This window comes from Pezoporus flaviventris, unplaced genomic scaffold (assembly GCF_033815535.1).
Source record: "Pezoporus flaviventris isolate CSIRO_AGI_PZ_B2104156 unplaced genomic scaffold, CSIRO_AGI_Pfla_v1 ptg000023l, whole genome shotgun sequence".
Classification (NCBI taxonomy): Eukaryota; Metazoa; Chordata; class Aves; order Psittaciformes; family Psittacidae; genus Pezoporus; species Pezoporus flaviventris.
In genome coordinates, this window is record NW_026892571.1 from 20,098,022 (window position 1) to 20,120,135 (window position 22,114).

At 47.4% G+C, this 22,114-nt stretch overlaps 1 protein-coding gene across 1 annotated transcript; it reads right to left on the reverse strand.

Moving 5' to 3' along the window:
* Positions 1–53: 53 nt before the first annotated feature.
* On the reverse strand, positions 54–10,193 carry GFRA3 (GDNF family receptor alpha 3). Its single transcript, XM_061457169.1, has 8 exons — positions 9,973–10,193; positions 7,189–7,464; positions 6,438–6,530; positions 5,666–6,011; positions 5,478–5,587; positions 4,582–4,716; positions 3,501–3,631; positions 54–3,196 (listed from the first exon to the last, which is right to left on the reverse strand). The coding sequence occupies exons 1-8, from the start codon at positions 10,013–10,015 to the stop codon at positions 3,062–3,064; spliced, it is 1,269 nt and encodes a 422-aa protein (XP_061313153.1). The 5' UTR covers positions 10,016–10,193; the 3' UTR covers positions 54–3,061.
* Positions 10,194–22,114: the final 11,921 nt, after the last annotated feature.

A 22,114-nucleotide genomic window follows, 5' to 3' on the forward strand; every position in this document is an offset into this window, starting at 1 on the left:
AGCGTTGGAGACAAGGAACATAGCTTCTATCAAACGCAAAGGAAGCAGGAGACTTCTAGAGTTGCAGGATAAAATTTATTAGTCAGATTTGGCATTGTTTCACACTTTTAAAAATAATCTACCTTACAACGAGAAGGTTCCCTCCTTTTACATGCTTGCTGAGAGCTCAAGGTTAAGTCTGTCAGGATAGAGAATTTTTATTAAATTATTTTTTGTGTTAGGAGCAAGGGTACTCACAGGATGTTGTATTTCAGCTTCTGGGGACTAGAAGCTGAGGAGGGTTTGTAAATTCCCCTGGAATATATTTAGTAAGGATTGTTCTGAAAGGATTTAGGTAACTGGCAGTCGTTGGACATCGGCAGTGCTAAGAGAACTGAACTGATACTGGCGGACCTTTCTTGCAGTAGTTATACTTGTGCATGCATGTATGCTGTTGTCCTGGGTTGAATAACTGATATTTGGAGAACAGGTGTTACAAAAGTCTAAGTGAAAATGTGTTTGTACTTATAGCAGTGTGAGTACCTGTGAATATTCAGAGATGAATTTTGTTTGCAGTTACTGATGAACAAGCCTGAGAGGCGGCTGTGTGTATAGAGGTACACATGTACATGCGAAGGGAACATAGGACACCTCAAGAAAACCCCAGATTGACACGTTTTGCTTTCCTTTCAGTCTGTAGTGGGATTTGTCTGAGTGTCAAGCATTTTCCTATGTAATCCAGGACATGACAGGAGGCTGCAACTGCAATCAGTAACTTAGGGGTAAGGGGTTAAAGGTGCACCATGTCCTGAATATGAACAACAAAATGCCGATACCTTTTTCCATATCAGCCTGTCCTAGAACATGGATGTGGGCAAGAGGAAAGATCACAGTGCAGATTAGTGGAAGAGGAATGCAGTACACTGTCTGTGTGGTCAGATGGCTCAGGGAAGTCTACTCAAGTATTCTAACAAATAACCTCACTGATATGGGTATTGCAAAGAACATTTTTTTCTTCCCTGTAACTCTCCACTGAATTCTGGAGATGACAGACAGCATTACTCTAGTCAACAATTGTGACTTGTTTCTAGTCCAGCCATATGGAGGATGGTCTAACGTAGATACTAGAATATGGTAATGTGGACTCTTCCTATTAAAGACTGTTAGCAAACACATGGACACAGTGCTGTCTCTTGATCCAAACAGCCATACTGCAGTAGACATGAGACAACATGAGATTCTGTAATAAGAAGGTGTCTGACAGTGACTGGAAGCCACAGCATATTATCTAGCTGATGCTTTCCTGGCAACAGATAAACCACAGGGTAAAAATAAACACGCCCATGTTCTGAATATATTCAAGATTATATTGTCTGGCTGTGGGTAATACTGTTCAGATCTGGTTTGTCTCATAGAACAAGCAAGGGGCACTATTGTGTGCATGGAGGAGCTGCTTTGAGATGAGTTTCTGCTATCCTGAAAGCCTAGGCTGGCTGATGAGGCACCTCTTGAACACAATTGATTGTGGACTATTAACCTATGCTCAAAAATCAATATTCACTTAACACCACATTTCAACAGGCAAATGCAGTACAAAACAACAGCAGTTACACAGTGCACGCATTTACACTCAGCAAAAAAACAGGTCATGAAATAGTTTGGCAGAGATTGGGCAGGCAGTGTGGCAGGGGACAGTGATAACTGGAATATGTGGAGACGTACAAGGTAGTTACAGCTCCCAGAGATTTTCGCAGCTTGAATATCCCAGGGATTTTGTGGTCAGTGAGCTATATGCATTCTCTAAGTGTTACTAAGGTTTGTCCTGAGGCCAGGCAAGGTCATCCTTTGCTAGATAAGACTAAATTTACTGGGGTTGAGCATAGAAATCCATTCTAACCCGCAAAATCCAAGTCTGTTGCTAGCTGTGATGATTATATATATGTATATATATACATGTTGCAAGGGGCAACCCGCAAAGGAGCAAGAATATAAAAATGTAGTGTCCTTGATCTGGAATGGTATTTTTCGTACTTGAAATGAATCTGAAAAGGGAACTGAACATAACCCAGAACTGGTGTTTACCAGAGACTTTATGTTTATTGAGCTTTACTTGCTGCCCACCCTGGAGCATGGACTTCTGGCCTTTAGGATGATGTGCTGAACTCCATGCCTTGACAGGCTTGAGGAGTGGGCCCATGTGAACCTCCTGAATTTCAGCAAGGCCAAGTGACAGGACATGGACCTGTTTAAGAAGGTTTTAGAGCAGAGCCACAGAAATTATGAGGGCTGGAGCACCTTTCCTGCCAAGAAAGGCTGAGACAGCTGGCATGGTTTGACCTGGAGAGAGAAGGCTCTGGGGAGACCTTACTGGGACCTTTCGATATATATAAAGAAGGATCATAAGAGAGACTATTTAGCAAGGCCTGGAGAAACAGGAACACTGTACTGCACTCTTTTAACCTGAAACAGGGTAGGTTTAGATTAGATATACGGAAAAAAAAATTTACTATGAGGGTGCTGAGGCGCTGGCACAGGGTGCCCAGAGAAGCTGTGGCTGCCCCATCCCTGGCAGTGTTCAAGGCCAGGTTGGACACAGGGGCTTGGACTAACCTGCTCTAGTGGAAGGTGTCCCTGCCTGTGGCAGGGGTTTGGAACTGGATGAGCTTTAAGGTCCCTTCCCACCCAAACCAGTCTGTGATTGTATGCCTGAGGAAGAGCTCCAGAACATGGAGCAGTAGGGTGCATGGTGTTGGGTCCCTCCCTGCAGTCAGAATCTAGTGCTGCAGAAGTTCTGTCAGAACTCAGACCTTCGTTTTAAAGCATTAGCCTGACTGTTACTCAAAATGCTAACATGGCAGAAGCAATGGTGGGCACCAGATCTGCAGAGTTCAGTACAAACTGGTGGGGGAAAATGGGGTGCGAAGGGGGGGGGAAGTTTTCAGTGACTGCCGTTCTGGGTTAAGGCTTTTCCACTCCTCTTTTCTGTAAGCTTTCTGTTTTCCAAGATAAATCCATAGTGGGAGGTGCCGGGATATGAAATAAAATTAGTAATATGGGAAGAAAAGATGCCATTTCTGCCAGGTTAATGTGGGCTCAGCCACAGGGGCAGGAACAGAGCCAGGGATGGCCAAGAAACAGCGGCTCCAGAATATACTGAGGAGGCCATAGGCATACTGCTGTGTTTGGAGATGTCTCGCTGTGTCTTCCCTTCAGCCACCTGGGAAATGAAAAGGAGGAATGAATCCCAGTTAGACACATTTATGCTCAAATGTCTGGCTGCAGAGCTTCCAGTTCTGAGCACTGATGAGAGATCATAGGAAACTCCTGTAGCCAGGCAGCACAGCCTCCTGCTTCTACTAGTCTGTGGGGGAGATAGCCCAGGGTCCAAGGGTTCTGTATACATGTCACATTCCTCACTTTGGTGTCCAAAATCACACCTTTCCAGATCCAAGGCTTCTCAACTACTGTCTCAAGGCTACTTGTCTCGCTGCTTTGTGAGAAGGCAACAAAGCAATGCATACCTGGGACATTTCTGAAGCAAGAGATGTGCTGACACTGTCTCGTTGGAAGCTTAGGGAAGATGAATAAAAGAAGTCTTCCTGTCTTTCTAGAGCTGTCTGTTTCAGGTGCATTTGAGACCAAATCGCATTTTCTGCAAACAGAAGTAAAGCAAGAGTCTTAATGTGCTTTTCTCTGCACCTCTTGGAGTCTAGTGAGCAGAAGTCTAGGGAAGCTGTTAGCTTTCAGACAGGCTCTGTGGCTTCAACTCGCAAAATACGTATTCTCTGTTTAGTGAAGGGCCTGTTAGTTTGTGGGCTTACTTGTGAGGCTGAGCCAACTGCCAAGCCAATTTGCACTGTACTTAAGGACCTTTGGGTCCATCTGGGACTTTCCTGAGTGTCTGTTTGGTAAGGCACATGTATGTAGTAACTGAGATGGGATGTTTAGGTTGTAGGTGTATCTATAGTGCTGGGTGTAAGGCTTTTCTATAAAACAGGAGGTAGATTTAAATATTAATCATTTATGTAATGATGCTGGTTTCTCTGATATCCTTTGGGAGCTTTTACAAACATAAAATATTTAACTTTTATTACAGTCTGTTGCTAAAATGCTAGGGAGAGAACAGACTTAGGAGTATAGTTGAATGTAACAGGATTTTTGTAACTGTTGTGTTGCTGAATCTAGTAACAGGGGCTGTGTTAAGAGCTACTTATCCTGACCAAGTGAGGGCCAAGGAAGGGGGACGAAAGGAAGCCAAACTGCAGAATCCTGGTGCACTGATGTGGTTACTCAGCAACCTATGGATACAGCATGTCTGACCTCCCCTTGTGATTTTCTTTTTTTTGCAACCCTGTCATTTGAATGCTGCTTGGAAATACCCTCATGGTGTTTGAGACAAACAGAAGGGTCGCCAAAAGATACAGAAGCACTTCTGAAAGGAGATCCAGGCTGGTCCCATAGGTTGGATAAGGGATCATGGAGACACTGCAGAAGACAGAACTATACCCAAGAACAATGCAACATAGGATCTTGAAATCAACAGGATTTGAATTTCCCTGTGCTGAGCAGTCTCTCTCATTCTGGGATATGATTGATGCTTACCAAGGCATTTGTTGTTCTCAAACATGCCAAGTATCTGGTCACACTTCTCCTTCTCGTTGCCGCTGCTCTCACATGTGCACCACAGGGATACCTCCGCACTGGAGTTGCTGACATAGTTGGGTGTCATGGGTGTGCCTGTCCCAGAGTGCCAGAAACCAGAATGAGGATTTACTTACCAGATGAAAGAAGAATCATGAGTCCCACTGTAATAAAGGGAATGCTGCCCTGAAGGCAGAAGCCTTCCACTGCGATACACACTACTCAGGAGATGCCAGGGTGCCCCGCGAAGTGACCCAGGCCTGGTCAATCTACATGAAGTCTGCTGGGCTGTGATAAAGTGTGGAGATTGCTACCCCTGGCTCAGGCAATCTGATGATGAGGTGTGCTGATAGCTGAAGCTGGTGCAAGCATCAGGTAGGATGCAAAGCTGCAGGGTCTCGGCTGCAGAACTGGCATATGGCAGCAAAAGGTGCTCGTTTCTTGTGTAGCTGGTAACACTGTGAGGCCAAATGCCTTTTGCCACAGAAATGCTGCATGCTTGTGGGGTTGCCATTCAGCCAGAGTTCATTTGGCACAAAACCAGCAAGGACCAGAAGGTATAGTTTAAAGCTCCTGAGATACTGTTGCTCTTTACAGTTCCTCTTTTGAGACAATGAAAAAGTATTAGCAGGTTGGCAGTGAATGCCTAAAACCAAAGATGACCTTCCTCCTAACAGCTGGTAGTGCCATGTTCTGTCTGGCTCTGAGAAGAGAGCTCTTTTTGGGCTGCATTTACCTCAGAAGCAAGAGGGAGCACCAGCATCAATTATTCACTGGTATACTGAGCAGCATCAGTGTGCCTGCAAGTTTGTGTCCTACAGGCACCCGCCCTGTGTGCTCCTGTGGCTGTCACTTACCAATCATCCCCATGTAAGCCTGCAGGCATGCAGCATGGCTGTGCTGAGAGCAACCATCTGGAGATGTGTCTGCAGGTTGACAATTTTGTTGGAAGTCAGCCAGTCGGGATCTGTAGGAAGGAAAATGAGACTGTCAGTGTCTATGCTGTTCTCTTCTCTTGGCTAATGTCCGCTGCTGCTGGACCTACTTGCAGATATGGTCTTCTAAGCAGGAGTCCAGAAGCCAGAGGCAATTGGGTTTGGTGCTATACTGGAAGGAACAATTTGGAACAATAGTTTTCCGGCGTCGTTCTCCACAAAGCTCATCTTGACATGGACAGAATAGGATCCTTTTGGTGAAATCCTCAGGGACTTTCTCAAAGAAATTCCTCAGCCCTCTGTGGCATTTTCGACGGTCACACACGTCCTCATTTAGTGCTCCTTTAGTGCAGATAGAAGCATATTCTGTGCGCAGACGAACACACTTCTTGCTCAGATTACAGACATGAGTTGCTTTTACGCATGGATTTGTTGCATCTCTTGCTAACTGTGAGCCTAGAAAACCAAAAGAAATCCAGAAACAATGAAGGAAGTCTCCAGAAGAGATTCTGTGTGGAAACAGGAGTAGCCCTTACTTGATGGTCAGATTGGGAGTATCAAAAAGAACAAAACACACATTAGTCCTGCTGTGTGCCTGCAGTGTGATGTTGCAGTTGTACTAGTTACAAAATCATATTTTTTGTTGGTTCATGTTAGGGTGTTTGTTTCAGTGAGTGCATCATTGTGAGTTATTCCCTGTTTCATGGACCTTGATCTGTGGCTATATTTATACTTGTTAGGGGGGATGAATTTAGGCAAGTATCCAGAGCAGGCATTCATCTGATTAAAGAGGCCATTACCCTAAATTGTTCTTAATAATCTTCAGCCCCTGAAAAGATAAGAAATGACAGCATTATATCACGTAACCATTACAATCCTTACCTGATAACAGAGCTGCCAGTTTATTATAGTCTGTCTTCCAGTGTTCTTCATTTGCTGGATTCTCATAGGGAGAGGTCTCCAAATTGAAATAACCTGGGCAAGATACAAGATATTTTATGCAGTGGAAACACGGTTTGGTTTTTTTTCTTTCTTTTTTTTCCCTCCTTAATTTTTTTCTTATTTGTGCCTGGCTGTTTTCTCAGGCTGGAGTTCAGAGATGCTCTGTTTTGCTCAAAGCCAAATGCCAAGAATGGTTCTGCTGGAGAAGCCATGTAAAAACAGTGTTACATTTTGTCATCATTATTTCCTCTGGCTGGAGTTTGGTCTGTGTTGTCATTTGGGCCTTTTCAGCCTCAGTAGTAGTGAGAGGCCAAGTAGAAGCATCCCACTGAAGCTGGAGAGAAGCAGCATGCTCATGGATGCTGTTAGTGTGTGTAATAACAATGTGTTGTTTTAAGTTATGACAGACTCACACTTTGAGGTGATTTTCATCGCACTCTCCCCTCACAGCACCAAATCTAACTGCCTCGGAGTAGCTATCTTTGTCTCTTGGGGTCTCTGTTGTCTTTGAAGGCCCAGCCCAGATCAGTTTTCTCTGCTTATCAAACAGAGCAGTAGTGAATTCTCTTCACTGGGAGGTGACTCCAAAATGAGCTTCACTGTTGGGAAGTCACCTTTTGCAGTTGTTTCCAGATGGGGGGCAGGGGCGAGCCTCACTAGTACCTTATAAATTTCTATTATTTCATCTCACCATCTGTCATGCTGGAATGAATGGTCCAGAAAACACGCAAGCAGTGCTCCTCTCTCTTCATGCCCCGGTGACACTTGCAGTGCAGCAAAGAGCTGTTCCCGAGGTCTAGCTCTGCATTCAGACATTGGACCCTGCTATCATGATCCAGTGGAAGGAAGCGAGTCTTAGCCAGCGCACAGTTTTCCAGGATCCTGTAGGTGCCATTGCAGGTAGAATCCAAGAGGCACAGTTGTTCTGCTGCTATGCAGTCACTCCTTGGCAGAGCCAGGAGGTCTCCTGGTCAAGTAGGGAAAAGATTATTAGGATCACAATCATGATGGATGCCACACAAGCACCTTGTCACTGTTCTGTAGGCATCCTTTATTCAATGAGGACTCCTCTCAAGAGGCAGAACTGGTTGGGGTCTCTCATATGGAGTAGTAGGAAACAAAAGCTGTCTCAATTTAGAAACAGAAGGATGAATATTAATGTATGAAAGAGGGAACAAAAGGTTAAAGAAAAGTTGCAGAAATAATTTTGTTTAATAAAATGTTTTTTTATCACCCTTAACTCTTTCAACTTGGCCATGATCAGGGATGGCTCTGTTTTTTATGGAGTAGTAAATCCCCATGGAAACCTTGGGGTTGATGAGGCCTGCTCTGAAGAAGCTCTTCTATCTATTATCTATGGGTAATGAAAACCACAGTGCAATAAACACATAGTAACACCATGCTGTGTGCTGTGAGTCAGTGCTGCTGCACTTGCTGAAGTATATACTGGTCATTAAGAGATGTACTGAGAAAGCCATTCGTAGGGTGTAAAAACAACTGCTTTACTGAACTTGGAAACTTAGGAATAAGAATGTGTATTTTTTGCATACTAGAATAACTCCTTGACATAAGATGCAAGTAGCTTCATATAGCAGTGCTGATGTGCAATCAATTCAAGTACACAGGACCCAGTCCCTGAAATCCCTGAAAAAAATGCTGGGATGCGGGCTTGGTCTGCTGTCTTTCATCTCTTGGTTGACTGTGAACTCTATCTATCTGTGTGTATGTACATTTGCATAGCACAGGCATTGATTATATATAGACACACACATACACACGCCTCCTTTCCCTGCATGACAATATTGCTTGGCTGTTTTAAAGAAAGGACTGTGCTGAGCCTTACATCTACCTTTAATGTTCTTTGGGTACACAATATTACCTGTCACTATCTTGGTCAGTAGTGCTACTTCAGTCTGCCTTCACTACAGATTAGAACAAAATCTTAGTGTGCCTCTGTACCTGGTATACTACCTTCACCATCTAACTTGTTCTCTCACTTCCTTTACTTTTGCTGGCTTCATCAGTTCATTTGCTCTAAGCCATAAATGGCACAACTGTGTGCTAGTCTGCTTCTCAAACCTACTCCTGCAGCCCTGTAATACTCTCTAGGTGTCTCCGACTCACTTGTACAAATGTCTTTCTTTGCTTTTCTAGCAACTTTTACTGTATGTTGTTTTTCATCTGGCTGTTTTACATAGAGACTGTGACTTTGTAAGCTCCCTGACAAGCAAATCTCTCATCAGAGAGAAATTCAAAACTCTTCTACAGACATCATCTAATAGCTATGCATTGTTTTAAGCCCTAACACAACTTAAAGGTAATAATAACGTCACAGATTATGATTACTTATAATGTAGAAAAAATGGGTAGATAATACTATCCCTTTATTCTCCCTTTTCACTCCATGTCCTGCCATATATATAGATATGTGTATTAATTTCATGCCCCTGGTGCACCACGCTATTGGAAAAGGATGATTACAGAAGGGAAACCTATCAAGGAAGCAGTAGGACTGAGACACGGAAAACTGAGGGACATCTGTTGTGCTCATGTGGCTGCAGGTGTTGCTGAGGTCTCAGTGCCATGGCCCATTTTTAGAGCAGTCACTGTGATACTCAGCAGCTGCAGCTTTTTCTGAGTAAAGCACTGACATCTCATAGCCAGAGTCTAGGAATGGTTCAGAGCAGTTCTGTAATTTCTGCATTTCTAGTCACATCAGCCATGGAGATTGCACAGGAGATGAACTGGAGAGGAACCGTTTCTATCCTTGGCTCTTGTGACTTGGCAGTAATAAACGGCAGAGTAGAGCGAGCTGCTGCGTCTCTGCAGGAGTTCCTCGCTCTGGTCTTTGCAGACTGAGCCTCACCTCAGAATACTACCGGCCTGCAGCACTCGGGAGGGGATCAGGAGGGTGGGTGGTCAAAAAAAGCCCTCGACGGAGCCCGTGTGAGGGGTGCAGCCAGAGCCGGCGCTCGCCGAGTGCGTCTCCTGCCCCCAGGGGGTCAATTCCCGCTGTCCCGCTCGGCAGCACGGAGCCGAGCCCGTCTCCGACGCCAGCCACAAAGACGAGCCCCCCCTCCCCGGCACGTCCCTCCGCACCGCTCGCCGCCGCATACGGCACTCGGCGTTCTGGGTCACAAGTAGCGGCGCGCCTTTCTCGGCTGGAAGGCGATTCTGCCCCCGGGGCAGCAGGGCGGCCGCCCTCCGTCGCAGCCGGTGGCCAGGAAGCAAGGCTGGGGCAGCGGCCGAGAGCTGCGACCGCGGGACGCGCTGTGGGTCCGCCCAGCACCGGAGGACACCGACCCGGGACCCCTCTGCCGCTTTCCCGGAGGGCAGGGGATGCGGATGGTCCCTCGGGGCGGCGGCGCGGGTCCCACTCTCCCCCCGGCGGGAGCGGGACGAGGGACATGCCGCCCTGCCCCGCCGCCCTCCCAAACCCGCCCCGTCCGCCACCCCACGCTCCGGGCGCTGTTACCTGCTCGGGAGAGGAGCAGCCCCAGGAGCAGGGCGAACCCCATGCTGGAGCCCGCGTCGGCGGTCGGTCCCTCAGAGCGCTGGGGCCGCAGCTCACATGCTGCGTGCAGCCCCGTCTCAGGTCTCCGCCGTCTGCCCCGCGCGGCTAGGCTCGGCACGGCACCCACCGGCCCGCCCCGTCGAGGAGCGGGCGGCGAGCGCCGCCCCGCAGCCCGGCCCGCCCCCGGGATCTGACGGGGGGTCCGGCCCCAGCAGGGGTCGCGGCTGCTGTCGGAGCCGCGGCGGGGGATCGCGGGGTGCTGCGCTGCAGAGCGCGGGAGGCGCCTCCGGGGAGGCAGCTGCGAGCGCGCTCCAAAGGGGAGCTGCTGGAAGGGGCTGTTCGGCTCGTGTGCGGACTCACGGCCCGTCTCGTGCTGGGGTCAAGGCTGGGCCTGCGCAGGGCAAGCACCCGCCGGGGTGCACTGGGTAAAATAAAAAGTCTCCAGCGGAGTGCTGCTTTGGTCCGCAGGAGGGATGAGCGAGCTTTGTTCAGCTTCTTCCTCCGAGCTTTGTTGTGGAGGGTCTTATTTCGGCACCTTACCTGTGCTGGCTCTGTCTTGGCTGAGGATGGCATTTCTAAGAGCCTGCCCGGTATTCAGGCAACCGTGCTTTTTGAACAGATCCTTCTCTTTAGTTTATATCCTACAGTCAAATTGACCAGCACAAGAATTAAGTAGAAGTCCAACATGTGCACATCAAACATTAGTATATGAAAACGAGAGAAACCTTTTGTAGGTCGACTGTTTGCACACATAGAGAGACCTACCCCATCTGCTTGAAAAGCCCAAGAGAAAGGGTAATAACTGTGCAAACACAGTAAGCATTCACAGTCCAGTTCAGGGATGCCCTCCTCTTCTGGGGTTTGAACAAGATTAGTCCTTCTGCTTCCTGCAGGGAGCTGCTGAGAGAATTCTTCTGAAAGTGGTCAAGTTGTCCCCAAACAGTGGGAGCTCTTACTTCATGCTTGAGGAGTGAAAAAAGTGTTCTCACCATACCTTGAAGTTTAACCAAAGTCTGGTATTTGGAGGAGCTTAAAGAAAATGGTGGATGGGATGGGGCGTTTTTGACTTTGTAGTTAACTGCTTGCAGTTATCATTTAGGAGGAGGAAACAGGGTAGTTAGGCTGAAGAAAGAGTAGAGGTTTTCTTGTAATGCCCACATGTAAAAACAAGAAGTGGCTTGTTCCTGTGAACTTCTCTATGTTTTTATCAGAAATTACAAGATTAAATGAGTAGATCAGAAAAGTTTTTAATCCTGATCCAAGTTATAAATGTGGTACAGTCAAGATCTGTTTGGATTATTACTATGGCTAGAGTGTTAATTACAGTAGTGTGCAAGTTGTGAGGAATAAGAGGCAGAAGAAGAGATGCTGCCTCCAGTGTCATGGATTTGTAGACTTGCTTTGAGACTGTAGGAGGATCTTCTCTATGCAGTTTGAGTGACTGTTAGAAGGGAAGGAGACTGGCCACTGCCATTTATACTCCAGGCTGCCTGGCAGTAAACCCAAGCAGAATGATCCAGTGCACAGCAGTGGGAGATGAGAGCTGCCCAGGCATGCCGATGACACCAAGCTGTGTGGTTCGGTTGATAGCCTGGAGGGAAGGAATGCCATCCAGAGGGACCTCGACCGACACGCTTGTGAGATGGGCTGATGCTAACCTCATGAAGTTTAACCATGCCAAGTGCAAGGTCCTACACCTGGGTCGGAGCAATCCCAGGCACAGCTACAGGTTGGGCAGAGAAGAGATTCAGAGCAGCCCAAGGAGAAGGACTTGGGGGTGTTGGCTGATGAGAAAATGAACATGAGCTGGCAGTGTGCGCTCGCAGCCCAGAAAGCAACCGTATCCTGGGCTGCATCAAAAGGAGCGTGACCAGCAGGGCGAAGGAGGTGATCCTGCCCCTCTGCTCTGCTCTTGTGAGACCCCACCTGGAGCATTGTGTGCAGTTCTGGTGTCCTCAACATAAAAAGGACATGGAACTGTTGGAACAAGTCCAGAGGAGGCCACGAGGATGATGAGGGGACCGGAGCACCTCCTGTATGAAGACAGGCTGAGGAAGTTGGGGCTGCTCAGCCTGGAGAAGAGAAGGCTACGTTGAGACCTCATGGCAGCCTTCCAGTATCTGAAGGGGGGCTATAGGGATGCTGGGGAGGGACTCTTCATTAGGGACTGAAGTGATAGGACAAGGGGTAACGGGTTAAAACTGAAACAGGGGAAGTTTAGGTTGGATATAAGGAGGAAATACTTTCCTGTTAGGGTGGTGAGGCACTGGAATGGGTTGCCCAGGGAGGTTGTGAATGCTCCATCCCTGGCAGTGTTCGAGACCAGGTTGGACGAGGCCTTGGGTGATATGATTTAGAGTAAGGTGTCCCTGCCCATGGCAGGGGGGCTGGAACTGGATGATCTTAAGGTCCTTTCCAACCCTAACTATTCTATGATTCTGTGATTACCACATTACTGGTAGTACACAAAGCTTATGGGATGTGGTACTGACTTTCTTGGTACAGGAGATGATAGCCAGAGGAGGGGAAGCTCTGCTAGAGCTGACTGTAGCTGACATGTGTAGCTTCTTGAGAATGTTAACATAAAGGGCTGTCTGGGTGGTCATGACTGTCAGCTTGTGATCTTTCAGTCCCTTCTATTTTGCTGGTTTTATGCTTCTAAGCAAAGGCAAATTTCAGTAAACTCGGTGAACTTACAGCCAACATCTCACAGGAGAAGAGCTTGAAGAAGGGAAGGTGGTGTGTTTGCCTTGAGAAAGGGAAGAATATAAACAACTGATTTAAACATCAAGCTCTAGGAAAATTCTGGGATGCATAACCAATCTGTTAGCATGTGGAAAATAATAGGCCTGCGGTTTGTCTCCCAGGTGGATTTGTCAAGGACCAATACAATTTCTTCTACAATAGGGTAACAACTTTTGTGGGGGAGGAAAGAAAAAGAAGAGATCGTGTGTACTGGGGATCTTTAAGAACAGCTTTAGACGAGTTGGTCCAGCTTGGTACAAGAGAATAGTTTGAAGGATCTTTCAAATTCATTTCCAGACTCGTTTTCTGATTCTGTGATTATAAATCTTCACCCAAAGCCCACTGAAATGGTTCATTAGCTCAGCTTTGGATTATGCACTGCAGCAAACATAAAAGGAAAGGGAAGATTCTTCCTTCCATGTTAAAGCTGAATGCTGTAGCAGTGCTTTCAGGGTGCCTTGCCAAGTGGCCAAGTAGAGGAACCCTGATGTAGTGTCTGGTGAAGGGTTGGCCAGGTCCCTACTCTTTACTAGTCAGCAGAGCCTGTGAGGGCAGTGCAATGGTTCCTTTTTTGATTTTTGCATGCTTATATATGTATCTTTCCTGGGACCCATGACATACAAGGTTATTTGGTTGTTTCTCCCTCCCCACACACATGCAGAGCAGCACTGTAACCTCATTATAGGTCTCAGAGAATTGGGTAATTACCAGTCTCTCATGACCAGAGCTTTCATCACTTTCTATTTGAAATTGTATAGGCCAGCTCTGACCTATGGGGGTCATCTACCAGTGTAATGTGTAATATCTCAGGAATCAGTTTCTCTAATTCTGTGCAAGATCCAGGCCTTTGACCTTCTTAAACAGCTGCAGAAACAGTGATCAACTCTGATCTGATTTCCTCAGCTTTTAGCACCCGTTCCATGGTTTATGTTATCTTTGCTGCTCTTTGCTGGTTCATGTAGGTCCTGGTTGATTTGGGGTTAGTGATGTCAGCAGGTTCTGTGATGACAGACAACACCAAGTAGGGCAGGAGTGCTGATCTGCTGGGGGGTAGGAAGCTCTGCAGAGGGATCTGGCCAGGTTGGATCCATGGGCCAAGGCAAATTTTCTAAGGTTCAACCAGGCTCAGTGCCGGGTCCTGCACTTGGGCCCAACAACCCCCTGCAATGCTCCAGCCCTGGGGAAAGGCAACTGGAAAGCTGCTCATGGAAAAGGAGCTGGGGGTGCTGATTGATGGAGCTGAACATGAGCAGCTTGTGCCCAGGCAGCCAGGAAGGCCACCAGCATCCTGGCCTGGATCAGCACCAGTGTGACAGCAGGGACACGTCAGTGAATGTCCCACTGTAATGAGCACTGCTGAGGCCGCACCTCGAATCCTGTGTTCTGGGTCCCTCACTACAAGAGAGACATTGAGGTGCCGGAGCAGGGCCAGAGAAGGGCAGCAGAGCTGGTGCAGGGCCTGGAGCACAAGTGTGATGGGGAATGGCTGAGGGACCTGGGGGGTTCTGTCTGGAGAAGAGAAGGCTCAGGGGACCTTATCGCTCTCTACAACTTAGATCAGCCAAAGACAGCAACTGCTTTTGCAGCAGTCATGGGAACTCTTCCTACCAGTATGTTACAGACAATATGACCACTATGGTTTCCTCACCACGCCACTCCTCCCCTGGAATACTGCTGTACTTTACTTTCCATTTTTGTTTTACCATCTATGAGTCTGGTTTCTCTGGTCCTTGCAGTGCAGACTACAATCCCATCTGCCTCTACTGGGAAATACTAGCACCAAACCTCATGTTCTTGAAATTCATTGGAGCCATTACAGTTCATCTTCATATTGCTGTCAGGCTATAAAGGACTTAATTCAGTGCTTGAAAGTTTTTCCTCTAACATTAAGAACTCATTCAGCAGGCTTGGACACATGGCAGGCCACATCTGTGTTATATCTTATCATAGGCTCTGTGTGAGGTGCACAGTGCAAACAAGAAATCCAGCCTGGAGAAGAGAAGGCTGCATGGAGACCTCATAGCAGCCTTCCAGTATCTGAAGGGGGGCTATAGGGATGCTGGGGAGGGACTCTTCATTAGGGACTGTAGTGATAGGACAAGGGGTAATGGGTTAAAACTTAAACAGGGGAAGTTTAGATTGGATATAAGGAAGAAATTCTTTACTGTGAGGGTGGTGAGGCACTGGAATGCGTTGCCCACGGAAGTTGTGAATGCTCCATCCCTGGCAGTGTTCAAGGCCAGGTTGAATAGAGCCTTGGGTGAGATGGTTTAGTGTGAGGTGTCCCTGCCCATGGCAGGGGGATTGGAACTGGATGATCTTAAGGTCCTTTCCAACCCAAACTATTCTATGATTCTATGATTCAGTTATGCTGGTGCTGTTTCTTTATTAGTTGTTCCTCTCTTTGGTGGCAGGAAAATCCTTATGGGTTCTGCAGGAGGATAGTTTGTGTTTCCTCTTCTGTTCAATAGCAATGGACAGGCCTTTCCATTACGGGGGAGCCCTTTTCAACAAACTTTTAGTTTACCTTTACAGCACAGATTTTTAGTTTACCTCTGAAATGACTGTATATCACTGTATCAAATCAAGTAGTAGTTCCAGTGATGTGCTAGGCATTTCTTCTCTGCATCTGCCACAGCCATAGCTAGTAAAGAGTGGGTTTGACCAAGCAAGTATCTTGTTTGCAGTATTTGCTGAGTTGTACCTTATTTTGTGTAATACTAAACTTATGAGGATTATAGCACACTGCTGCTTTTTATCAGGATTTGGTCCCTACAACCCTTCTTGAGTCAAAACCAGAGCACTCTACTCTGCAGTGCAGGAGATACTGAGGCTCTGATAGCTGAGCCCTGGTCATTTGTAAGGGGTACTATCAAAGTACTACTGCAGGAGGCAGCACAGAGTGTGCAAACACTTCTCTACCTGGGCTAATATTTGTAGCGCCACACTCTGCTCTTTACAGGCCTAGAGACAGACAGCAGACACTCACAGCTCATATTAACACCTGTACATTACAGAAATATTAACCTAATGCAAACAGCCCAGCAGAAGTTAATGTCTATATTCATAGAAAACCAAATAAAAACTGCTTTCATTTCCTAGTGTGAGTGCTAGTGCCCTAAACTGCTCTGGCTGCTCATTGCCAGAGAAGGTTCAGGGATTTGACATCCACAGCAGTACCCATAGTTTTCTGCTTCATTACCTGTGGTATCTGGCCACTTCTGGCTCAGACAGTTTTATTCTTTTGTTCCTATGAATAAAGCATTCAAAACTGCTCTTGGATTTTAGCCTCAGTGTGGTTCACAGCAGGAAGATGAGAGACACTTAGGTGTCTGTCTGGATACATACAAAGTCATACAGCCTAATGGATAGACTATATCTTTGCTGAGAATAACTGTCTGTACGTCATCCTACAGGAAAAAGGAACTAGGAAATTTACAGTGATAATAATTTAGGGTGGGCAGTTGACATGCTGGACACAGAGGGACTTTGAGAAATGAAAGAGCTGGTTTAACAGGCACCTTGTGAAGTTTGGGAAGGAGAGTGGAGTGTGTCTGTTTTGGCTGGGGAGTGAGTGGCTGAGGAGCAGCCTTACTGAAAGGACCTGGAAGTTGCATGGATACCACTATGCTCCAATCCTGAATAAGACAACCCACACACCACACTGCATTGGGAAGAACACAACCAGAGGCTGATGGACATTACTCCTGTCTACTTTGCAGGAGTGTGGCCACACCCGGACTGCTGTGCACAGTTCACTACCTCTGATATTCAAGAGGGATGTGGAGGGACTAGAGAGGGTCCAAGCGGAAGGTTACGACGCATGTGACCAACAAAGAGGTTGACAGAGCTGGGCGTGTTTGCTTGGCAAAGAGGAATTTCAGAGGCGGTCTGTTACCAGCCTATAGATAGTTGAAGGTGAGTTGCAAGGTGACAAACCCAAACTCATGTTGGCAATGGCAGGTGATACAAGAAGTGATGACAGCCACGGTTTCTAGGTTGGGTTGGTCAGGCTGGATACTATGAAAAACTTTTTTGCTAAAAAGTTGGTGCAGAGCTAGAATATCCAGAGATGTGTTGGTGTCTGTATCCAAATTTGCAGAAAAAAACCCAGCTGACTTGCTCTGGTGTTAGTAGTACCACCTAGCACACAGGTTTTGGATTACAGCCTCCTTTATGGTCCCTTCCTGCCAGCTAGTCGAGGCAATGATCAGCGTGCATGTGCTTGGATGACAGATTCGGAAGCAACCTGAGTCATGAGCAGCTTAGAAAGAAATTTATGTGTAACAGGAAAGCCAAAATACTTCTTCAAGGGAAGAGAGGAGGGGCCCCTTGGAGCAGCACTGATCTACTACCTTAAGTCTAAATCTTTTCAGAGACAGGAACATAGAAAAAGTAAGTAGTGTTAATAATGCATTACACTAGACGTTGATTCAAAGACATTTAAGCAATGCACTATGAGTCCATTGTTCTCATCCTAGTATATCCATGATGCATATTGTCAGAGCAGCTACTTGTTCTCTACTTAGCTCAAGTGAGCTAAATCAGCACACAGGCCAGTGGATTGGGCAGTGCAGAATAGCCCAGGTCTTCAGATAGTAGCTGTTCACAAGACAGGTACTATATTGAACAAGGTAACAAACAGAAAATTAGTGGAAACAAGAATAAGATTTTACTGTTCCTGGCAAGGAACTCAAATGGGTATGACAGCAATCAAGTTACAGAATTATTTCCACTTGATTCAGCATCAGCTGTACAGCTGTGTTCCACTGTGAGATCACTGGCTTTCTGTTAATGCAAGCCATGAGATGGGACTCCAAGGCACATCAGGCATCAAAGATCAGAGGTCCCATCATGCTGCCACCTTCACTACCTTTCAGTGCTGCGGAGGGCAGAGTGAGAGGCAGGAAGCTCCAGCTGCTTTTAGTTGATTTTTATTTTAATCACTCCTGTACATTTTCTCCTCTTTGCTTGTAAAAGAGATGGACACACGGAGGGCAGCAGCTCAGGGGCTGTTTACTTTACATCTTATCAGCAGCATTAGGTACTCTAGAGACTACCAGGAAAGACCCAGGTATGAGCCACTCCCACTTGGCAGGACTTTGGACCACAGCATAGAGCTGCTGTGCCCAGACAGATGAGGCTTTCTCTACCAGCTCTGCCCCTAGCAACAAGGTTTTCAAGATCTCCAATTTCTTTGTCTGTCCTCAGGAAAATGCTCTCTTTCCTACTACCCCTCCTGTTCTTTTTTAAATGTCCAATACAGTACTTGCCCAAAGAGCTATGAGCAAGATGCAGTTGACAGTCCAGGAGCACACCTTGCTGCTCTCAAGAGACCTGTTAACTGGGAGTTTTATACAGAGGTATAAAACGTCAGTCAGCGTAAATGCAAAGGGAGACTCCATGTGCTCCAGAGCACAAAGGCTGTTGGTTAATGCGTGGAGGGTAGGGCTTGCCTCTCAGATTGTGCATGCAGGCCAAGCAGGTAAAGCTGCCCAATTATTTTTAGTAGTAGTATATAGAAACTGTTGTGGTGAGGGGTTTATTGTTTATTTTAACTAACTCATGCTGAAGGGAAGCTGCCAATAGCTGAGGCACCATCACAAGTTTGCATATGCACCTCTTTTACCCCAGTGATCTAGATAATTTGTAATAAAATGGAAGATGTTCCAACTTGGCCCCAGGGCCCTGCTCAGTTGGTCATGGTTGGGGAGGCAGAACAGCTGGGAGCAAGACAGAGTACAGCATCATCTCTTCTTGATGCAGACACATGCACAGGGGCTACCACACCAGAGTCTGACACCATCCAGTGCCCTGGGGTTAAAAACAATCCCCTCATGCAGGCCTGGATGGGCTCAAAAGCTCAAGATACTCTGTGTGCCCCTGCAGTTCCCGTTCGTGCCGTCTCCCCAGGGAGACCTGTCCTAATGCCTTCTCCTAGGAGTGATGAGCTGGAAAAGCAGCTGCGGCCCCTGGCTGTGGCTGTGTTTCCTGTGGTGCTGCAGGAATGCTTCAGGAGTGAGTACTGCAAGAGTCAGCGGTGCAGAAACACAAGAACGCTTCAGGAACCCTGCAGGAACACTGCCAGAGTGCAGGAATACTGCCAGAGCACTGCAAGAGTGCTGCCGGAACGCTGCCGGAGCGCCACAAGAACGCCGCAAGAGTGCTGGCACTGTGCACGAGCAGTGCGGGAGCGCTGCACGAACGCCGCAAGAACGCTGCAGGAGCGCTGGCAGTGCGCACGAGGGCTGCCGAGGCGCTGCAGGAGCGCCACCTGGCGGGTCCCGCCCTCGGGCCGTGCCAAGCCCCCCCCGGGGGCACTCACAGCCGGGCATACCTCGAGCAGTGTCCGGCAAACGCTGCTGGGGCAGCTCTTGTGTGTTTCGATCATCTCCAGAGGACGTGTAGGAAACGTGACAGGCTTTTCCAAGCGACCATGATCATAAGGCTTTTTCGGCCTCAGGTGGGCTTTGTTAGGTAAGAGCTGATAAATTAGCATGGAGCCATCTTCTGAGAATCACAACCTTCAGGCATATGATTTCATAGGGCAGGAGAAAGCTAAAGCATATGTGGCTGGTAGAGTGCAACTCATTTTACTCCAGCACCTAACAGAATTCTAAGAGAAACCCAAGACCTTCTTGTTTAACTCTACTATCATCACCCCCATTTCATGCCTTTTATAATTGCCAGGATCTCTGTTGTTAACTTGAATGTAAAGCAGAACATACAAGCTCATTGTGCATGGTGACTAACTCTGTTAGCATCACTATTTCCTTCCTTGATAATCTGCTTATTACATGAGACCTCAGAAACCATGACAAAGCATTGGAGTGGCAGAAAGCAGCAGAACAGAGTCCATCCTAGCCCTGGTCTCTCTCTGAAAACACCCATCCTCAGCTGCTCCATAGGCGGCCTTAAAAACATCCCAAAAGGAGAAGCTGAGCAACCTTCCCCTATAGAAAGCTCCCCTTGTCTGCTAGCTGGTGCTATATAAACGCATGTAAACCTATCAGATCTTCAGCCTTGCCATCCCCACCTAGAGTCTATAGAGAGATAAGAGCAATACAATTACATTGAGCTACTACTCAAGAAAAAATTGTAACTGTAGTTTCAGGGCTGCAGCTTGGGAAGACCGTGGCTGACATGTCAATAAGCACTTAACAGCCACGCAAGAAAAGTTACTGTCCCCAGTTCTCACTGTTAAATCTTTATGGAAGCATAAAGACTTAACTTACTGGAGACTTATTTGCTGGGATACCTGATCCCTGGTGATGAGCTGAGAAATCGTCATTTTAGGTATCCACCAGTTAAAAGAAAGCATGCTTTGCTTTCTTACCACTGAATTAAAACAGGGAAGAAGGGCCAGTGCTCAAACACTTTGGTCTGCTCTAACTCTTTATTTTATCACTCAGAAGTGGCAACTAAGAACATTTACAATGTGTGGTACTGAAGAGAAAAATGGAGACTCCTGTCTTAAGCAGCAGGGGTGAGAACATCATACTACTAATAACATATACTGCCTTGCAGTCTTTAGGCAAAACAGCCCAAGAGCTGGCTTAGTCTTTAGTGAACAAAGATGACTCTTACCCTAAGCAGCTGTGGTACTCTTATTTGTGGCTTTATACTCAGCCAGTGTCTCACAGAGGCAGTGTCAAGATTTTTTAAACAGACCTCCTTTTAAACAGACAGAAGCCTCAGCAGAACAAGGCAGGTTCCCTTTCTCCCTCTTTCACCATCACAGCCTAGCTGTCTTCAGGGAGCTCAACTTTGATCTGGAAGACACGACTCTTCCAAGCAGCTTCTGTTCTAGATACTGCTTTGGTGCTCACAGTTTTATGAGGTGAGTGACCTGGTCCTGCTTCCATCACTCCATAGTCCATGACTTGCTCTTGGTGCTCAATTTCAGCAGCTGTACTTTGAAGTCCCAATAGTGCATTGGACAATAGCTCTGAGTTCACAAAGTTCCTGGTAACTGGAGGGAAAACACATGGTGTTGAGTGTCTACTATTGGAAGATGCTGGGCAGACAAAAGTAGATAGTTTATCCCAGGAGACAGTATGTTGGTGTTCTCAGTGTGGATGTAACTACCGTTTATCCATGCAGGCACCTACAGGTGGTAGACAGAAGCACAAACCTATGGGTTGAACAAATTAGGAGTCAGGCAGTCCATGAGTATCTTTAGCTAGATCAGCTCCCATGGAGAGCAAACAATCCCAGCTTTAGGTGAAAAAAATACCAGCTCTGCACAGATTATGTGGGAGGAAGGTTTGGGGAGTTTCACAGAACTAAAACTAAAAACTTAGTAAAATATGAAGAATAAACAGAGAAAAGCATTATGCAATTGTATAAAGTCCTTTTAAGCCCTCTATCTCAAAGAATACAACAGAGATTGCACAGATACAGAGAACAGCAGCAAGGCTGATCAAAGTATGAAATGGAAAAGCTGAATACACTGAAATTCTTCATTCAAGACTGACTGAGGATCTGGCAGAGGTCTATAAACCCCAGAGTTCCTTGGAGAGCATGAAATGGAAAACTGTAGAGTCACTCAATACAACACTGCAGGCACCAAAAGAAAACAGGTGTCAGGTTCAGACCACATGAAATGCAATGAAGCTTGAGAAGTCCGTAACGAGGGAGTATGAATGCTGTAAATTTACAGAGATTTGCAAAGTAAAAAAAAAAACAACCCCAAAAAAACAACAGATGGAAAACATTTCTAGAAGGCCCTGCCAAGGGCTATTACACACACAGATACCACAAGTTGCTAAATAATAAAGAATTCTCTGGGGCAATACAAGTCCATGTTTGTCACCTTTTTATACGCTTCTTGTCTCTAAGGGCACAAAACAGGAGAGAAAAAGATGCCTCAAAACAAGCAGGCGAGGTGCCACGTATCCAGCACCCTCCAGTGGGGTCACTGCTGCAGCCCCGTTCTGCAGGGAGCCGCAAGGAGCCGTTACTTTCTCCCGTTCCCGTACGCGTTCTGGCGGTCCGTAACGATCCTCGGGGTCCCAGGCCACCGTGGTCAGCTCTCCTGGTAGCCGGGGCTCTCTGCGGGCCCCGCACCCGCGCACCCCGAAGGCCTTGGTCGGGCTGCCCGAGAGCCGCACCGGCTGGGTGGGCCCCGGCGGGAAGGAGCGCGGGGCGGCCCAGGCCGCGCAGCCCCTCCCCGCGGGCGGTGTCACGGGCTCCGCGCAGGTCCCGCCCGGCGCTGGGACAGGGGGAGCGCGGGCGGCGGGGCCGTGCCCAGCGCAGCTCCGGGTTTCTTCGCGGCCCGGCACCGCCGTGACCGAGGCGTATGAGGGCGCGCCGGGACGCCCCTTCGCCGCAAGGGCCTGTGGGGCGGGCTGCCGCG